The sequence below is a fragment of the Malaclemys terrapin genome, chromosome 16 (assembly GCF_027887155.1).
Source record: "Malaclemys terrapin pileata isolate rMalTer1 chromosome 16, rMalTer1.hap1, whole genome shotgun sequence".
Taxonomy (NCBI): domain Eukaryota; kingdom Metazoa; phylum Chordata; order Testudines; family Emydidae; genus Malaclemys; species Malaclemys terrapin.
In genome coordinates, this window is record NC_071520.1 from 13614949 (window position 1) to 13631112 (window position 16164).

Here is a 16164-nt window from a genome sequence, read left to right on the forward strand (position 1 = left end):
ATGGGCTTTGAATCAGGGTCATAATCAACCTGAAATCTAGTCAACCAAAATAAATACATAAAAGTAATTTCAGGTACTTTACTTACTTGATTCCCCCTCTCCCCCACTTATGGTTTTTATTTTTACAGTTCCATTTTCCTGTTTCTTGTAAAATCTTTCCTTTGTTGCAATATGAAAGACCCACAGGAATAGGGGAAACTGATTAAATATAGTCCTTGTGCTAGTGAATCCTGGTGCAGGATTGACTGGAGTTCAAATTGAGTGACCTATGTAACCTTGAAACTGTTTGACTATCTGGGCGAAAATAAGACTTAAGCATGAGGAATTTCATGTCTGTATAATTTTATGAAAACAAGAATAAGACAGTAAAGCTAACAGTCCATTTTATGATTATATTTCAGTCTGATTGAACAGTGCTTCCTGTCCTTCTAATACATAAAATTTCCCACCTGATAAGTCAGAGTTTGGTGCAGAAGGTGTGTTCCTTAGATAAATTATTTTCTGTGTTCACAGCTTGTTTCTTTCCAAAATTTAACTTATTAAATTCGCCTTTAATTTCCATGATTGACTTCCCCTTTGTCTCAGGGAGGAACAGGTAGGTAAAGATTGTTGAGAACACAAGGCTCCCCAAAAATATAAGGAAGCAGAAAGGTCCGAGGCTTTCCTAAAACCAGAAATAAGAAAAGATTGTAAGAAAAATACCCTTCGGACTCTTATTCCCTTACTTCTTCAGCACAGGTTTATATTTTAGGAATGAGGAAAATTCTTAATTCTAAAATAAAATAGAGTCCCAAATCATTAATGAAGGTGGACTTTGTTATGCATTTCTATTGGGATTTGTTAATATTTTGTTAGGTATAGAATTCTTAAATATTTTGCCTTGCCTAGAGCATCTAACATTCACCAATTCTGGGCATAGGATATGCATCCGGAACTGTGATGGTGTTAAGCCTTCTGTCATCAACACAAACTTATGGTCACATCCTTTTTGGGAATCATAACAACTGGAGAAGTCCAGAGACTTTTTGACCCTTTAGTTATCCCCATGTTCAGCATGCTTTTTATCTCCTTATGAATTCTCTCCTGCATTTTTCTAGTGGTCTGATATGCACTGCTGGGGGCAGGTTGTGGCTCCACAGTGGTGGTCTTATGGAGCACTTTGAGTCAGACCTGGCCCACTGGAAAATACCTGCTAGTGACTCTGGGACATGCTCATAACCTTTGCCCTTTCAGCTAGGGTTCTCTTCACACACCTCAATGCTCCCTACAGAGATGTTACTATAGCACTCGGCCATCAAGTCAATGAGAGGGGCAATCTGAGAATCCTCCTCTGAACAGCATGGCATGTTTACAATGGCTTCTCAGTTGCTACACTTTGAACTTGTTGCATGCACTGTCTGTGCAGCAGCCTTGCTGTGGGGCCCAAGTATATTGTAGGTAACACCTTTCCAGCACCCCCCAAAGACCCCTTCCAGGTGTTCTGCATTTGTAACTTTTCACAGGGAGTAATACCAGCACCAAGTCCCCCACATCAGATGAATGCTCACTTTGTTTTCTGAGCAGCTTGGCTTTTTGTGAAGTTTTGTTGAACCATTCCTATCATTGTCTTTAAATCATTCCTAAACGTTTGCACATATTCAGCCTCTGCCTCAGAGCCACCCTTCCAGGAGCCTCCGAGATCCAGGGCACCTTCTGACTTTTCACCCATAGAGGAGATTACAGGGTTCACCCATTTGGACTCTTGGGGCACCTCCCAGTAGGTGAACAGCAGATAAAGTAACGTTACATCCCAGTTCCTCTCCCTTCTTTTAAAATATATTTCTAACATCGGTTCAATGGGGCTCTAAAATCTTTCATTTAAATAATTTCTCTGGATGATATGGATCAGATTTTAATTGGTTTAGCCCACACATCTTCCATAGCTCACTAAATAAGTGGGACATGATATTTGACCCACGATCTGACAAAATTTCCTTCAGGGAAACCTACAGTTCTAAATAAAATGAACAATATCTTAGCCACTGTTTTCAGCCTCTATATTAGAGCAACTGCATCTGGATACCTAGTGGTGAAATATATCGGTAATAGTAGATTTCCCCCCTCTCTGTTTTGGCTTGGAAAAAGGTCCTTTAATGTCCATGGCAACCCAGTAAAATACTTCCTTGATTATTGGCAAGGGACCCTTGCAGTGCCCTACAGGCTTTTTCTGCTTCTGACATAAATCACCAGTCCTGCAGTAATCCTTTACCTCATTTTGAATATTGGACCAATACAATTTTTTTTTCAAACCTTTCATATGTCCTCTGTTCCCAAGTGTCTTGCACAAGGACAGTTGTGGGCTAATAACTACACATGATGCTTTGAGGTCAAAAACAATTGTTTGTATTTTTTGTATTCTATTTTTCCGCACCAGAGCCTTCCAGTACAGTTTAGCCTTTCTTCTGTAAAGAGCCTAGCCCTGTTCTCCCTATCTGGGACCCTACTGTGGATGGCTTCTCTGATGCTCTCTTGAGAGGGGTCAGCATTGTGCTCCACAGCAAACTCACTTTGGCTGTGGCTTGCTTAGAGAGCTGTCACCAGCAGCTTCTCCCCTTTCTCTTGGGACACATTGATATTCTCCCCTGATAAGGGGACTGAGACTTCTCTTCCCCCTCTGCTCCCTTTATCTCCTCAGAGGTTACCTCTGTGAAATCAGGGACATATTCTCCTTTTACGGGTCACAATACTGACCGCTTTGGGCAGTGATATCACGTAATTCTCAACCAACGCAGCTTTTTAAAAAAACAAAACCAAAAACCCTACTTTCAAAGTACCCTTCCCATTCCAATTTGATGCAGGCCAAAGGCACTGTTGTTTTAAATTGTCCTAAAGAGAGTAGTTTTACCTCTTCCCCCGGGAGCATATCATTCTCCTGAATCACATCCCCCCCCCGACCAGGGAAATCTGAGCACCAGTGTCTTGCCACCTCTGGCACGCTTCACCATTTATGTTTGGCCATTGTTATAAACTAGTCTACCCCTCAGGAGGTCAGACCTGACAAAGTTAACTAGAACTCCCTCTGCCACCACTGAAGTTTCTGACTCCAGCGTAGCTGCATTAACTTGAACAGATCAGGGAGTGAATTGGGATCCCCCGTACTTAGGGCATTGCCTTTTCATATGACCAAGGGACCCACATAAATAATGTTTCTTTGGGGTGGGGGTCCAATAATTAGGGTTACTAGGAGGAGACTGGTACTGGGGTAGTGTGGACTTAATTCCCTCACCTCTCTCCCTATTCCCAGGGACAAACTGGGAACCCCCTTTTAGGCAAGTTTTTGCCTTTCCCTTTGGAATTCGTGCTCCTCGAATAGTCTCGCTTGTATGTACAAGTTACCTTTGGCAGATGTTTTCACCAATACTGGAGTTTTTCTCCCACGCCATGGCTTGCCCTTCCTCAGAGCAGACCTCAAAGAACTGCTCCTGAGCAGTGGTTCTCAAACTTATTTGATTGTGCCCCACCTTCTTTGTGTCTATAGTCATTTACCACCCCAGGTACATATACCACCACGCAGCTCTGAAGGGAGAGTGGAGAGCAGAGGCTGCTGGCCGGGCGCTCAGCTCTGAAGGCAGCGCTGTGCCAGCAGCAACACAGAAGTAAGGGTGGCAGTATGATTTGTCAATATTGCTTTTCAAAGTAGACTTAGCACCCCATCTCCACCCTTATTTGTGCACTGCTACTGCCACCCTGGGGCTGACAGCTGGAGCCCTGCTGCCTCCAGGTGAGGGATGTGGGGGGAAGGGAGGAAGTAGAGCCCAAGCCTGGGCTGCCTCCTGGTGAGGGATTGGGAGGGAGGGGGAAGGAGAGCCTGATCCTGGGTGACGGGGCTCTGGCTGTCCCCTTTATCTCATTTCCCCCCCCCCCAGGTGTGCATGGCCCTTCCCCACAAGCCCCAGCTGCCTGGGGCTGACAGGCAGAGCTCTTAAAAAACACACCGCTCATGCCTTCCTTGACACATTCCTGCACCTCCCCATAGTTTGAGAACCACTGCTCTTGAGTGATCAGATCTACCAACTTGTCATGGGTGCCTGCCCCTTTACTAGTTATCCATTTTCTCCACATATTCCCCTCGATGTAACTTATCAATCTTTTTGAGGTTTCTGAATGCCTCTGGACTAGTGGGAAACCTTTTTAACAGACTCCTTGAACTGCATGCCTGTCGGGGTGGTCTAGATAGTACTTAGTTCTGCCTTAGTGTAGGGGACTGAACTAGATGACACATTGAGGTCCTTTTCAAATCGACATTTCTATGAACATGCTTCTCAGCCTCATTAACCTCCATATCATTAAATACTGTCATTCTTTGTTCATTTGGGATTCTATGTATCATGCATATTCTTTTGAAGGGGATTAAATATTCCTCAGTGCAAACAGTCTCTCTAACTCAGGCATAGCTTGTTGCAGCTCTGTGAACCCTGGTGAGAATTCCCCATGGGATGAGGGATCATTTTTTGTAAATTCAATATGATCAGGGCATGTAGCTTCTCTGTGTTCCCCCTTTCAGGCCTAAGGGCTTCTGCTTCTTGGGCTTCGTGCTTTGTCTTTTAGCGGGAGCACTCTTTGATGGTGAGTTATTTGCTCTTTGACTCTATCTGCAGTTTCACACCTCTAGTGCTCTCATTTCTTTTCTGCTTAATCATCTCCTGGCGAACTCCAGCTTCATGGCTGTTTCACTGAGAGCTGCATCAGGATTGTTTTCAAAGCCTGCACCCCCTTTGCCCTTTGGTCCTTTTGGTCAATCAGTCTGATCACTTTTTTCTGTTCATCCGCTTACTCATTTTATATATTCTTTTGTTCTGTTTCCCTTACCCAAAATAACAAACCGTAACCTTTCTTTACCTGTTTTCCCTATCTTCTCAGTTGTGAATCTCTCAGCAACTATTATTTATTTGGTTAAATAAATGCCTGGAGCATGATCCTTAGCTAATCAGCAAACTGGGTGTAATATCCTGCCAACTGTGATGCTTCCCAAAGTTGTGAGGCACCTCATCCCACCTGCTCTTGTCATGAGAGAGTCTTATCTGGGCCTGCTGTAGATCAGCTCCCTGAAACCACCAACTTCTGGCAACACAAGCACTGCTTTCCATGTCTCCACCGGCCTCGCTGTCTCTCTGTATGAGTTAGCGATAGACACACTCCAGCTCCCAAATCCTCCTAGCATCCCTCTGGAGTACTTGGCCCCTGTCCCACTGAACATTCTCGGATCCAAAAGAGTAGTACACCCCAGCTTGCAAGACTTAACTCGAGCCATACTGTACTTAACACACAGCTAAGATATTTGTAGTGAAAACAAGAATTTTTTTATCAAAGAACAGTCAAGTGATGGAGAGTGAGAATATTAGAAACAAAGGGTTACATATAAAACAAAATCATAACACCATTTCTAGAGTCTAAGCTTAACTAACAAGGCATTCCGCTATATCCTACAAGATTGCTTACTGTAACAAGGCCTTCGCTTGCCCTCGCAACAAATCAGCCAGAGACCTCTTCTGAGTGCAATCACCAGTGCTTTTTATTTTCAGTGCCAGCTCCCACCAGCTGCGGACAGCTAGCTTCTCCAGCCAACTGGGATGCACAGCCTTTGCTCCTCCCTCCCCTTTCCCTTCCCACCTGCCAGTCTTATATAGCCCCCTGGCTACTAAGGCCCACAGGTGCTTCTCTTCTAGCAATTAGGTGTGGCATACTCAGCCAGCCCCAATTAATGCTGCTTAATTGGAGCTGGGCTAACAGGGGCCTGGCTCAGGATCTCCTGGCCAGCACCCTGTTACACTTATCCCTGGAATTTTCCCCAGCATTTTCAATCCGTTTGGCTGGGATCACATCTCATAAGATCAAGCCCACTGGCAGTTTCTCCTTAGAGATTTCAGGAATGAGGGTGTACCTCCTTGCCTATACCTCCAAAAGTTCACTGTCCTTACTTCTGAACAGGCCTCTCCCCTGCTGGTTCATTTCTTCCTGTAACTCTCTCCTCCTTGTGGATTTAACGATCCTTCTTAGTATTTGGCTCAGACTGTAAATGAATGTGAACCTCTGTGACCCACAGACTACCTAATTTACATGTAAACCAACAGCTAGATAAACATTTCTTGCCTAAAAGAAAACCTGGTTTTCACCTTTCTAGTGACCAGTCCCTAGTCACAGATCTGAAGAACATAATTTTCAGTATATATACATAGAACTCCTTATACAGATGTTATATATACATTTTGGTATGATTATGATGACCAGTGTGCCACTGGCTTTAATTAGAGTCCTTACACTGCATTCTTTTGTACTATGCCTATGTACGCCTGTGCCCTCAGCCAGATGGCATCCCGAAGAGGTCGGGTCACAGAATCACTTACCACAATGTAGGGAAAAATCATTCCAATGACAAAAAGCCACATCCAGCTGATGCATCCATTAAGCAGAAAGGCTGATGGTCTGAATGACTGGCTGAAGATTTCAGTCATTATGGATGCGGTGGCTCCAGCTGGAGAAAAGTTGTTTCTTTAGTAATTAATTCACTTGCCTCTGCAAAGAACCTCACCCTGACAAGGCCTAGTAGATCACTGGGACAGACTTACTATTATTTTCTATGTGGTTAGTGTCCTCTACTACAACAAAAGAACTTGATTCCCAGCCCCAGAACCCTGGCAGTGGCACTGCTGCAGACAGTGTGCAAAAACTCAGGGAAGGGTTGGGTTGCCTTGTAGGGAGGTGTGGGCTAGTGCACAGAAGACTAGACTGGGACTTGGGACTCACGGTATGTGTACTCTGCAATCAGGAGTGACTGCAGCATGAGTAGACATACCTGAGCTAGCGTTCATCTAGCTAGCTTGAATGACAATAGCAGTGTTGCTGTGGCAGCACAGGTGGTAGCATGAGCTAGCCACTCAAGTACATACCCAGGATCCCAGGCAGACTTGTACAGTCCATGCTGCTGCCATGGCTTCACACCACTCCCCCCCCCCAACTAGATCGAAGCTAGCTTGGGTATATCTACACACTGTTCAGTCATACCTTTTGACTGCAGTGCAGACGTACCCTCTGCCACTGACTTGCTGGGTGAACTCAGTCAGTTTGCTTCCCTGTGCCTCAGTTTTTTTATCTGTAAAATGGGGATAAATTATATTCACCTCCTTTGTATAGTGCTTTGAGATTTATGGATGACAAATACTATATAACAGCTATGTATTTATTATGATACCTTGCTGTCCTGAATTTTGAAACTGTACCGATGGACTCTGACAGGGTCCCTGCCTTAACTCAGCTAAATAGATGGAAATTGTGATGTAAAGTCTTGATCTTGTTAATTTCAAATTGAAATGAATAATGGGATATTTAATCTGTGAGATGTAGATAGCATCCCTTTCTGCTGTGAGGAATGAGGGAGAAGAAAAACCAGATTTTCAAACTTTGTATACATGAGCCTCTGAGGCCTGGTCTACACTACGAGTTTAGGTCAAATTCAGCAGCGTTAAATCGAATTAAGCCTGGACACGTCCACACGACGAAGCCCTTTTTTTCTGACTTAAAGGGCCCTTTAAACCGGTTTCTTTACTCCACCTCCGATGAGGGGATTAGTGCTAAAATCGGCCTTAGTGGGTCAGATTTGGGGTAGTGTGGACGGAATTCGATGTTATTGGCCTCCGGAAGCTATCCCACAGTGCTTCGTTGTGACCGCTCTGGACAGCACTCTCAACTCAGATGCACTGACCAGGTAGACAGGAAAAGCACTGCGAACTTCTGAATTTCATTTCCTGTTTGCCCAGCGTGGAGAGCACAGGTGACCACGCAGAGCTCATCAGCACAGGTAACCATGATGGAGTCCCAGGATCGCAAAAGAGCTCAAGCGTGGACCGAACAGGAGGTACAGGATCTGCTCGCCATATGGGGAGATGAATCAGTGCTAGCTGAACTCCGTAGCAGTAAATGAAATGGCAAACTATTAGAAAAAGTCTCAAAGGCCATGAAGGACAGAGGCCATAACAGGGATGCACAGCAGTGCCGCGTGAAAATTAAGGAGCTAAGGCAAGCCTACCACAAAGCCAGAGAGGCAAACGGAAGGTCCGGGGCAGAGCCGCAAACATGCCGCTTCTACGCAGAGCTGCATGACATGCTAGGCGGTGCAGCCACCACTACCCCAACCGTGTGCTTTCACTCCATCAATGGAGAATCACGCAACAGGGAAGTGGGTTCGGAGTACGAGGAAGATAGCTCACAGCAAGGAAGCGGAGAAACCGGTTTCCCCAATAGCCAGGATACGTTTATCACCCTGGACCTGGAACCAGTAACCCCCGAACTCACCCAAGGCGTGCTCCCAGACACTGAGGGCACACAAGGGACCTCTGGTGAGTGTACCTTTGTAAATATTACACATGGTTTAAAAGCAAGCATGTTTAATGATTAATTTGCCCTGGCAATCGCGGCCAGTACAGCTACTGGAAAAGCCTGTTAACGTGTATGGGGATGGAGCGAAAATCCTTCAGGGACATCTCCAGAAAGCTCTTCTTCATGTACTCCCAAAGCCTTTGCAAAAGGTTTCTGGGGAGGGCTGCCTTATCCCATCTGCCATGGTAGGACACTTTACCACACCAGGCCAGTAGCACGTAGTCTGGAATCATTGCATAACAAAGGATGGCAGCATATGGTTCCGGTGTTTGCTGGCATGCAGACAACATCCATTCCTTATCTCTCTTTGTTATCCTCAGGAGACTGATATCCTTCATGGTCACCTGGTTGAAATGGGGTGATTTTATTAAGGGGACATTCAGAGGTGCCGGTTCCTGCTCGGCTGAACAGAAATGTTCCCCGCTGTTAGCCACGCGGTGGGGGGAGGGGTGAAGTGATCATCCCAGAGAATTGTGTGTGTGTGGGGGAGGGTAGTTGGGTTTGTGCTGCATATTAATCTGGAAACCGCAGCCCCTCCTTTTACATTGCAAACCCATTTTAAATGGCCAATCCAACGGGTGCTTGGTATGGGAAATGAGGGCGCTACTGTTTGAAACCATTCCCACATGTTAAGAAGGTTAAAAAAGCCAAAAGACTGTGGCTTACCATGGCTGCCTGCAAGCCAAAATCTGTTGCCTGGCACTGCGTGAGTGATCTCTCACACCAAACCGGCAGGCCCTCAATATAAGAGGAAAAATGTGACCTTGTAACGAAAGCACATGTGCTGTGTAATGTGAACAGCAAAATTTAACATGAAAGTGTACCCATTGTTCTCTAAAATGTCTTTTTGTAACCACCTCTCCCTTCTCCACCACCAGCTGCAAATGTTTCTCTTTCACAGAGGCTAGTGAAGATTAGGAGGAGAAAACAGCGGACTCGGGATGATATGTTCTTAGATCTCCAGATGTCCTCCCACGCTGACAGAGCACAGCTGACAGAATGTGTGGAGGCAATGTCAGAGTGCAAAAAAGCACAATATGAACGAGAGGAGAGGTTGCAGGCTGAATCGCGGTCTGAAGAGAGCAAGTGGCGGGCTGAAGATGGTAGCTGGCATCAGCTTGCTGACAGAAGGCAAGAGTCGATGCTCCAGCTGCTGGAGCATCAAACTGAGATGCTCCAGCGTATGGTTGAGCTGCAGGAAAGGCAGCAGGAGCAGAGGCCGCCGCTACAGCCCCTGTGTAACCAACAGCTCTCCTCCCCAAGTTCCATAGCCTCCTCACCCAGAGGCCCAAGAATGTGGTGGTGGGGGGGCCTCTGGCCACCCAGTTACTCCACCCCAGATGATTGCCCGAGCATCAGAAGGCTGGCCTTCAATAAGAGTTAAAGTTTAAAACTGCAGTGTGGCCTTTTCCTTCCCTCCTTCCCCACCCCTCCCAGGCTACCTTGGCAGTTATCCCCCTAGTTGTGTGATGAATTAATAAAGAATGCATGAATGTGAAGTAACAATGACTTTATTGCCTTTGCAAGCGGTGCTCGAAGGGGGAAGGTGGGGGTGGTTAGTTTACAGGGAAGTAGAGTGAAGCGGGGGGTGGCGGAGGGTGGAGGGTTCATCAAGGAGAAACAAACAGAAGTTTCACACCGTAGCCTGGACAGTCACAAAACTGGTTTTCAAAGCTTCTCTGATGTGCACCGTGCCCTGCTGTACTCTTCTAACCACCCTGGTGTCTGGCTGCGTGTAATCAGCGGCCAGGCGATTTGCCTCAACCTCCCACCCCGCCATAAATGTCTCCCCCTTACTCTCAGATATTGTGGAGCGCACAGCAAGCAGCAATAACAATTGGAATATTGGCTTTGCTGAGGTATATCCAAGTCAGTAAACTGCACCAGCGCACTTTTAAATGTCCAATTGCACATTCCACCACCATTCGGCACTTGCTCAGCCTATAGTTGAACAGGTCCTCACTACTGTTCTGGCTGCCTGTGTACAGTTTCATGAGCCATGGCATTAAGGGGTAGGCTGGGTCCCCAAGGATAACGATAGGCATTTCAACATCCCCAACGGTTATTTTCTGGTCCGGGAAGAAAGTCCCTTCCTCCAGCTTTTGAAACAGACCAGAGTTCCTGAAGACGTGAGCATCATGTACCTTTCCCGGCCAGCCCACGTTGATGTTAGTGAAACGTCCCTTGTGATCCACCAGGGCTTTCAGCAGCATTGAAAAGTACCCCTTGCAGTTTATGTATTTGGTGGCTTAGTGCTCCGATGACAAGATAGGGATATAGGTTCCGTCTATCGCCCCACCGCAGTTCGGGAATCCCATTGCAGCAAAGCCATCCACTATGATCTGCATGTTTCCCAGAGTCACTACCCTTGATATCAGCAGGTCTTTGATTGCGTTGGCTACTTGGATCACAGCAGCCCCCACAGTAGATTTGCCCACTCTAAATTGATTCCCAACTGACTGGTAGCTGTCTGGTGTTGCAAGCTTCCACAGGGCTACTGCCACTCGCTTCTCAACTGTGAGGGCTGCTCTCATCCTGGTATTCTGGCGCTTCAGGGCAGGGGAAAGCAAGTCACAAAGTTCCATGAAAGTGCCCTTACGCATGCGAAAGTTTCGCAGCCACTGGGAATCGTCCCACACCCGCAACACGATGCGGTCCCACCAGTCTGTGCTTGTTTCCCGGGCCCAGAATCGGCATTCCACGGCATGAACCTGCCCCAGTAACACCATGATTTGCAGATTGCCGGGGCCTGTACTTTGTGAGAGGTCTATGTCCATGTCAATTTCCTCATCACTCTCGTCGCCACGTTGCAATTGACTCCTCACCTGGTTTTGCTTTGGCATGTTCTGGATATGCATATACTCCAGGACAATGCGTGTGGTGTTCATAGTGCTCATAATTGCCGCGGTGATCTAAGCGGGCTCCATGATCCCAGTGCTATGGCGTCTGGGCTGAAAAAAGGCACAAAACTATTGTCTGACGGAGGGAGGGAGGGGCGAGTGACAACATGGCTTACAGGTACAGGGAATTAAAATCAACAAAGGTGGCTGTGCATCAGGGAGAAACACAAACAACTGTCACACAGAATGGCCCCCCCCAAAGATTGAACTCAAAACCCTGAGTTTAGCAGGCCGTTGATTTCATGGAGGGAGGGGGAAGCAAATGAATACAGAACAAATCTGGTCCATTTATTTTTTTACATCTTAAGCTGGCAGCAGATGGTGCAGCACGACTGATAGCCATCGGCATCTTCTGGGTGCTTGGCAGAAGATGCTATACTATGACTGCTAGCCATCATCATCAAGACAGTTCAATAGGACTGCCAGCAGGACTGAGTCTCCAGGAGACAAAACATGTCAGGAAACGAGAGGGAGTGTGGGCTATATTGGCAGAGAGAAAGGAGAGTCAGGACAAAACTGGGAGGAAAGATCAAACCAGTATCTTAGATGCCTATATACAAATGCGAGAAGTATGGGGAATAAGCAGGAAGAACTGGAAGTGCTAATAAATAAATACAACTATGACATTGTTGGCATCACTGAAACTTGGTGGGATAATACACACGATTGGAATGTTGGTGTGGATGGGTACAGCTTGCTCAGGAAGGATAGACAGGGGAAAAAGGGAGGAGGTGTTGCCTTATATATTAAAAATGTACACACTTGGACTGAGGTAGAGATGGACATAGGAGACGGAAGTGTTGAGAGTCTCTGGGTTAGGCTAAAAGGGGCAAAAAACAAGGGAGACGTCATGCTAGGAGTCTACTACAGGCCACCTAACCAGGTGGAAGAGGTGAATGAGGCTTTTTTCAAGCAACTAACAAAATCATCCAAAGCCCAAGATTTGGTGGTGATGGGGGACTTCAACTATCCAGATATATGTTGGGAAAATAACACAGCGGGGCACAGACTATCCAAATTCTTGGACTGCATTGGAGACAACTTTTTATTTCAGAAGGTTGAAAAAGCTACTAGGGGGGAAGCTGTTCTAGATTTGATTTTAACAAATAGGGAGGAACTCATTGAGAATGTGAAAGTAGAAGGCAGCCTGGGTGAAAGTGATCATGAAATCACAGAGTTTGCAATTCTAAGGAAGGGTAGAAGGGAGAACAGCAAAATAGAGACAATGGATTTCAGGAAGGCAGATTTTGGGAAGCTCAGAGAGCTGATAGGTAAGGTCCCATGGGAATCAAGACTGAGGGGAAAAACAACTGAGGAGAGTTGGCAGTTTTTCAAAGGGACACTATTAAGGGCCCAAAAGCAAGCTATTCCGCTGGTTAGGAAAGATAGAAAATGTGGCAAAAGACCACCTTGGCTTAACCACGAGATCTTGCACGATCTAAAAAATAAAAAGGAGTCATATAAAAAATGGAAACTAGGACAGATATCAAAGGATAAATATAGGCAAACAACACAGGAATGCAGGGGCAAGATTAGAAAGGCAAAGGCACAAAATGAGCTCAAACTAGCTACGGGAATAAAAGGAAACAAGAAGACTTTTTATCAATACATTAGAAGCAAGAGGAAGACCAAAGACAGGGTAGGTCCACTGCTTAGTGAAGAGGGAGAAACAGTAACAGGAAACTTGGAAATGGCAGAGATGCTTAATGACTTCTTTGTTTCGGTCTTCACCGAGAAGTCTGAAGGAATGCCTAACATAGTGAATACTAATGGGAAGGGGGTAGGTTTAGCGGATAAAATAAAAAAAGAACAAGTTAAAAATCACTTAGAAAAGTTAGATGCTTGCAAGTCACCCAGGCCTGATGAAATGCATCCTAGAATACTCAAGGAGCTAATAGAGGAGGTATCTGAGCCTCTAGCTATTATCTTTGGAAAGTCATGGGAGACGGGAGAGATTCCAGAAGACTGGAAAAGGGCAAATATAGTGCCCATCTATAAAAAGGGAAATAAAAACAACCCAGGAAACTACAGACCAGTTAGTTTAACTTCTGTGCCAGGGAAGATAATGGAGCAAGTAATTAAGGAAATCATCTGCAAACACTTGGAAGGTGGTAAGGTGATAGGGAACAGCCAGCATGGATTTGTGAAGAACAAATCATGTCAAACCAATCTGATAGCTTTCTTTGATAGGATAACGAGCCTTGTGGATAAGGGTGAAGCGGTGGATGTGGTATACCTAGACTTTAGTAAGGCATTTGATACGGTCTCGCATGATATTCTTATCGATAAACTAGGCAAATACAATTTAGATGGGGCTACTATAAGGTGGGTGCATAACTGGCTGAATAACCGTACTCAGAGAGTTGTTATTAATGGTTCCCAATCCTGCTGGAAAGGCGTAACGAGTGGGGTACCGCAGGGGTCTGTTTTGGGACCGGCTCTGTTCAATATCTTCATCAACGACTTATTTATTGGCATAGAAAGTACGCTTATTAAGTTTGCGGATGATACCAAACTGGGAGGGATTGCAACTGCTTTGGAGGACAGGGTCATAATTCAAAATGATCTGGACAAATTGGAGAAATGGTCTGAGTTAAACAGGATGAAGTTTAACAAAGACAAATGCAAAGTGCTCCACTTAGGAAGGAAAAATCAATTTCACACATACAGAATGGGAAAAGACTGTCTAGGAAGGAGTACGGCAGAAAGGGATCTAGGGGTTATAGTGGACCACAAGCTAAATATGAGTCAACAGTGTGATGCTGTTGCAAAAAAAGCAAACATGATTCTGGGATGTATTAACAGGTGTGTTGTGAGCAAGACACGAGAAGTCATTCTTCCGCTCTACTCTGCTCTGGTTAGGCCTCAGCTGGAGTATTGTGTCCAGTTCTGGGCGCCGCATTTTAAAAAAGATGTGGAGAAATTGGAAAGGGTCCAAAGAAGAGCAACAAGAATGATTAAAGGTCTTGAGAACATGACCTATGAAGGAAGGCTGAAAGAATTGGGTTTGTTTAGTTTGGAAAAGAGAAGACTGAGAGGGGACATGATAGCAGTTTTCAGGTATCTAAAAGGGTGTCATAAGGAGGAGGGAGAGAACTTGTTCACCTTAGCCTCTAAGGATAGAACCAGAAACAATGGGTTTAAACTGCAGCAAGGGAGGTCTAGGTTGGACATTAGGAAAAAGTTCCTAACTGTCAGGGTGGTTAAACACTGGAACAAATTGCCTAGGGAGGTTGTGGAATCTCCGTCTCTGGAGATATTTAAGAGTAGGTTAGATAAATGTCTATCAGGGATGGTCTAGACAATATTTGGTCCTGCCATGCGGGCAGGGGACTGGACTCGATGACCTCTCGAGGTCCCTTCCAGTCCTATAATCTATGAATCTATGAATGTCTGCTCAGGTGCCTCTGATTGAACTCACTGAGGAATACGACAACTATGGATACCAGTCGTAATACACCATCTACTGCCAAAAGGCAAGGAGCTGCTGCTGTATAGCAATACAGCCCCATGTCTGCCAGCACCCAGATCGCCGATGAAGGCTACCGGTCATACTGCACCGTCTACTGCCAAAAGGCAATTAGCTGCTGCTGTGTAGCAATGCAGTACCACATCTGCCGGCACCCAGTTGACATATGGTGACGGTGAGCTGAGCTGAGCGGGCTCCATGCTTGCCATGGTATGTTGTCTGCACAGGTAACCCAGGTAAAAAGGCACGAATCGATTGTCTGCCGTTGCTCTGATGGAGGGGGAGGGGCCTGACGCCATGTACCCAGAACCCCCCGTGACACTGTTTTTGCATCATCAGGCATTGGGATCTCAACCTAGAATTCCAATGGGCGGCGGAGACTGTGGGAACTATGGGATAGCTACCCACAGTGCAACGCTCTGGAAGTCGATGCTAGCCTCGGTACAGTGGACGCGGTCCGCCGACTTAATGCACTTAGAGCATTTTATGTGGGGACACAAACAATTGACTGTATAAAACCGATTTCTATAAAACCGGCTTCTATAAATTCGACCTAATTTCGTAGTGTAGACCTACCCTTAATCTGCTAGATTGTAGAGCACAGTTTGGCATATTTTCTCTGATTTTTATGTGATCTATGTGGTTTTATATTTTATTGGTATGCACCATCAGTGCAATAAATTGTTAATCCACATCCCTCATCTGTTTTGCGGCCTCTTCCATCAATACTCCTCCATGGGCAGAAAGTGCATCAATTCAATATTTTAACAAAGGAGGTGATCGCTAAATATGTACTTATCAATGTTCTGTTGGGGGAATTGTGTTAGTAGCAGAGTACTTTGGGGTTCTTCCTCTGGGATTTGGGTCTCAAATTTTCTGGGAGAGGAGGATACTACGTTCTGAGTTAAGAGCCAGTAAAAGATCGGCAATAAAACTTGACGTGCTCATGTGCTCTTTCCACGTTTCCCATTTATGGACACATTGTCTCCTTCTGTTAATGTATTCAGATAGCTAAACCCCCTTCCCTTGCTGCTCTCTAGAGATGTCACAGTGGTGTTCCATTCTTTACCCCACTTCTGATGCACTTGAGTGGTATGGTGCAAAGTTTCCCCCTCACCATCGTCTAAAGTGGATGTACTCACATGGTCCAATTCCATAGCAGATAACGAACAAGAAGATCAGAGTGACGCTGAAGTAATGCATCCATAAGAATTGATGCTAGAGTGAGAAAGCAAAGTGAGAGCAGACTCTTTAATAATATGGTAGAATAGAATGCTCCCTGCCAGGGCCAGATTTACACCTTATGCGCCCCTAGGCACAGCATCTTCAGCACCCCCGTCTCCGCCACGCTCGGCATTCCCAGCCTGAGCTAGGGCGCAGCCC

General features: G+C 45.7%; 1 protein-coding gene across 1 annotated transcript in view; it reads right to left on the reverse strand.

The window, feature by feature from the left end:
* Window positions 1–372: 372 nt before the first annotated feature.
* The window catches only part of LOC128824644 (solute carrier family 2, facilitated glucose transporter member 11-like), a 32215-nt gene continuing 16423 nt past the window's right edge, over window positions 373–16164 (reverse strand). The window contains exons 10-12 of the mRNA XM_054006379.1: window positions 15924–15999; window positions 6384–6511; window positions 373–664 (exon numbers count right to left, since the gene is read on the reverse strand). Of these exons, the coding sequence (XP_053862354.1) occupies window positions 458–664; window positions 6384–6511; window positions 15924–15999 (411 nt within the window). The 3' untranslated portion in view covers window positions 373–457. The remainder of the gene's footprint in view (window positions 665–6383; window positions 6512–15923; window positions 16000–16164) is intronic.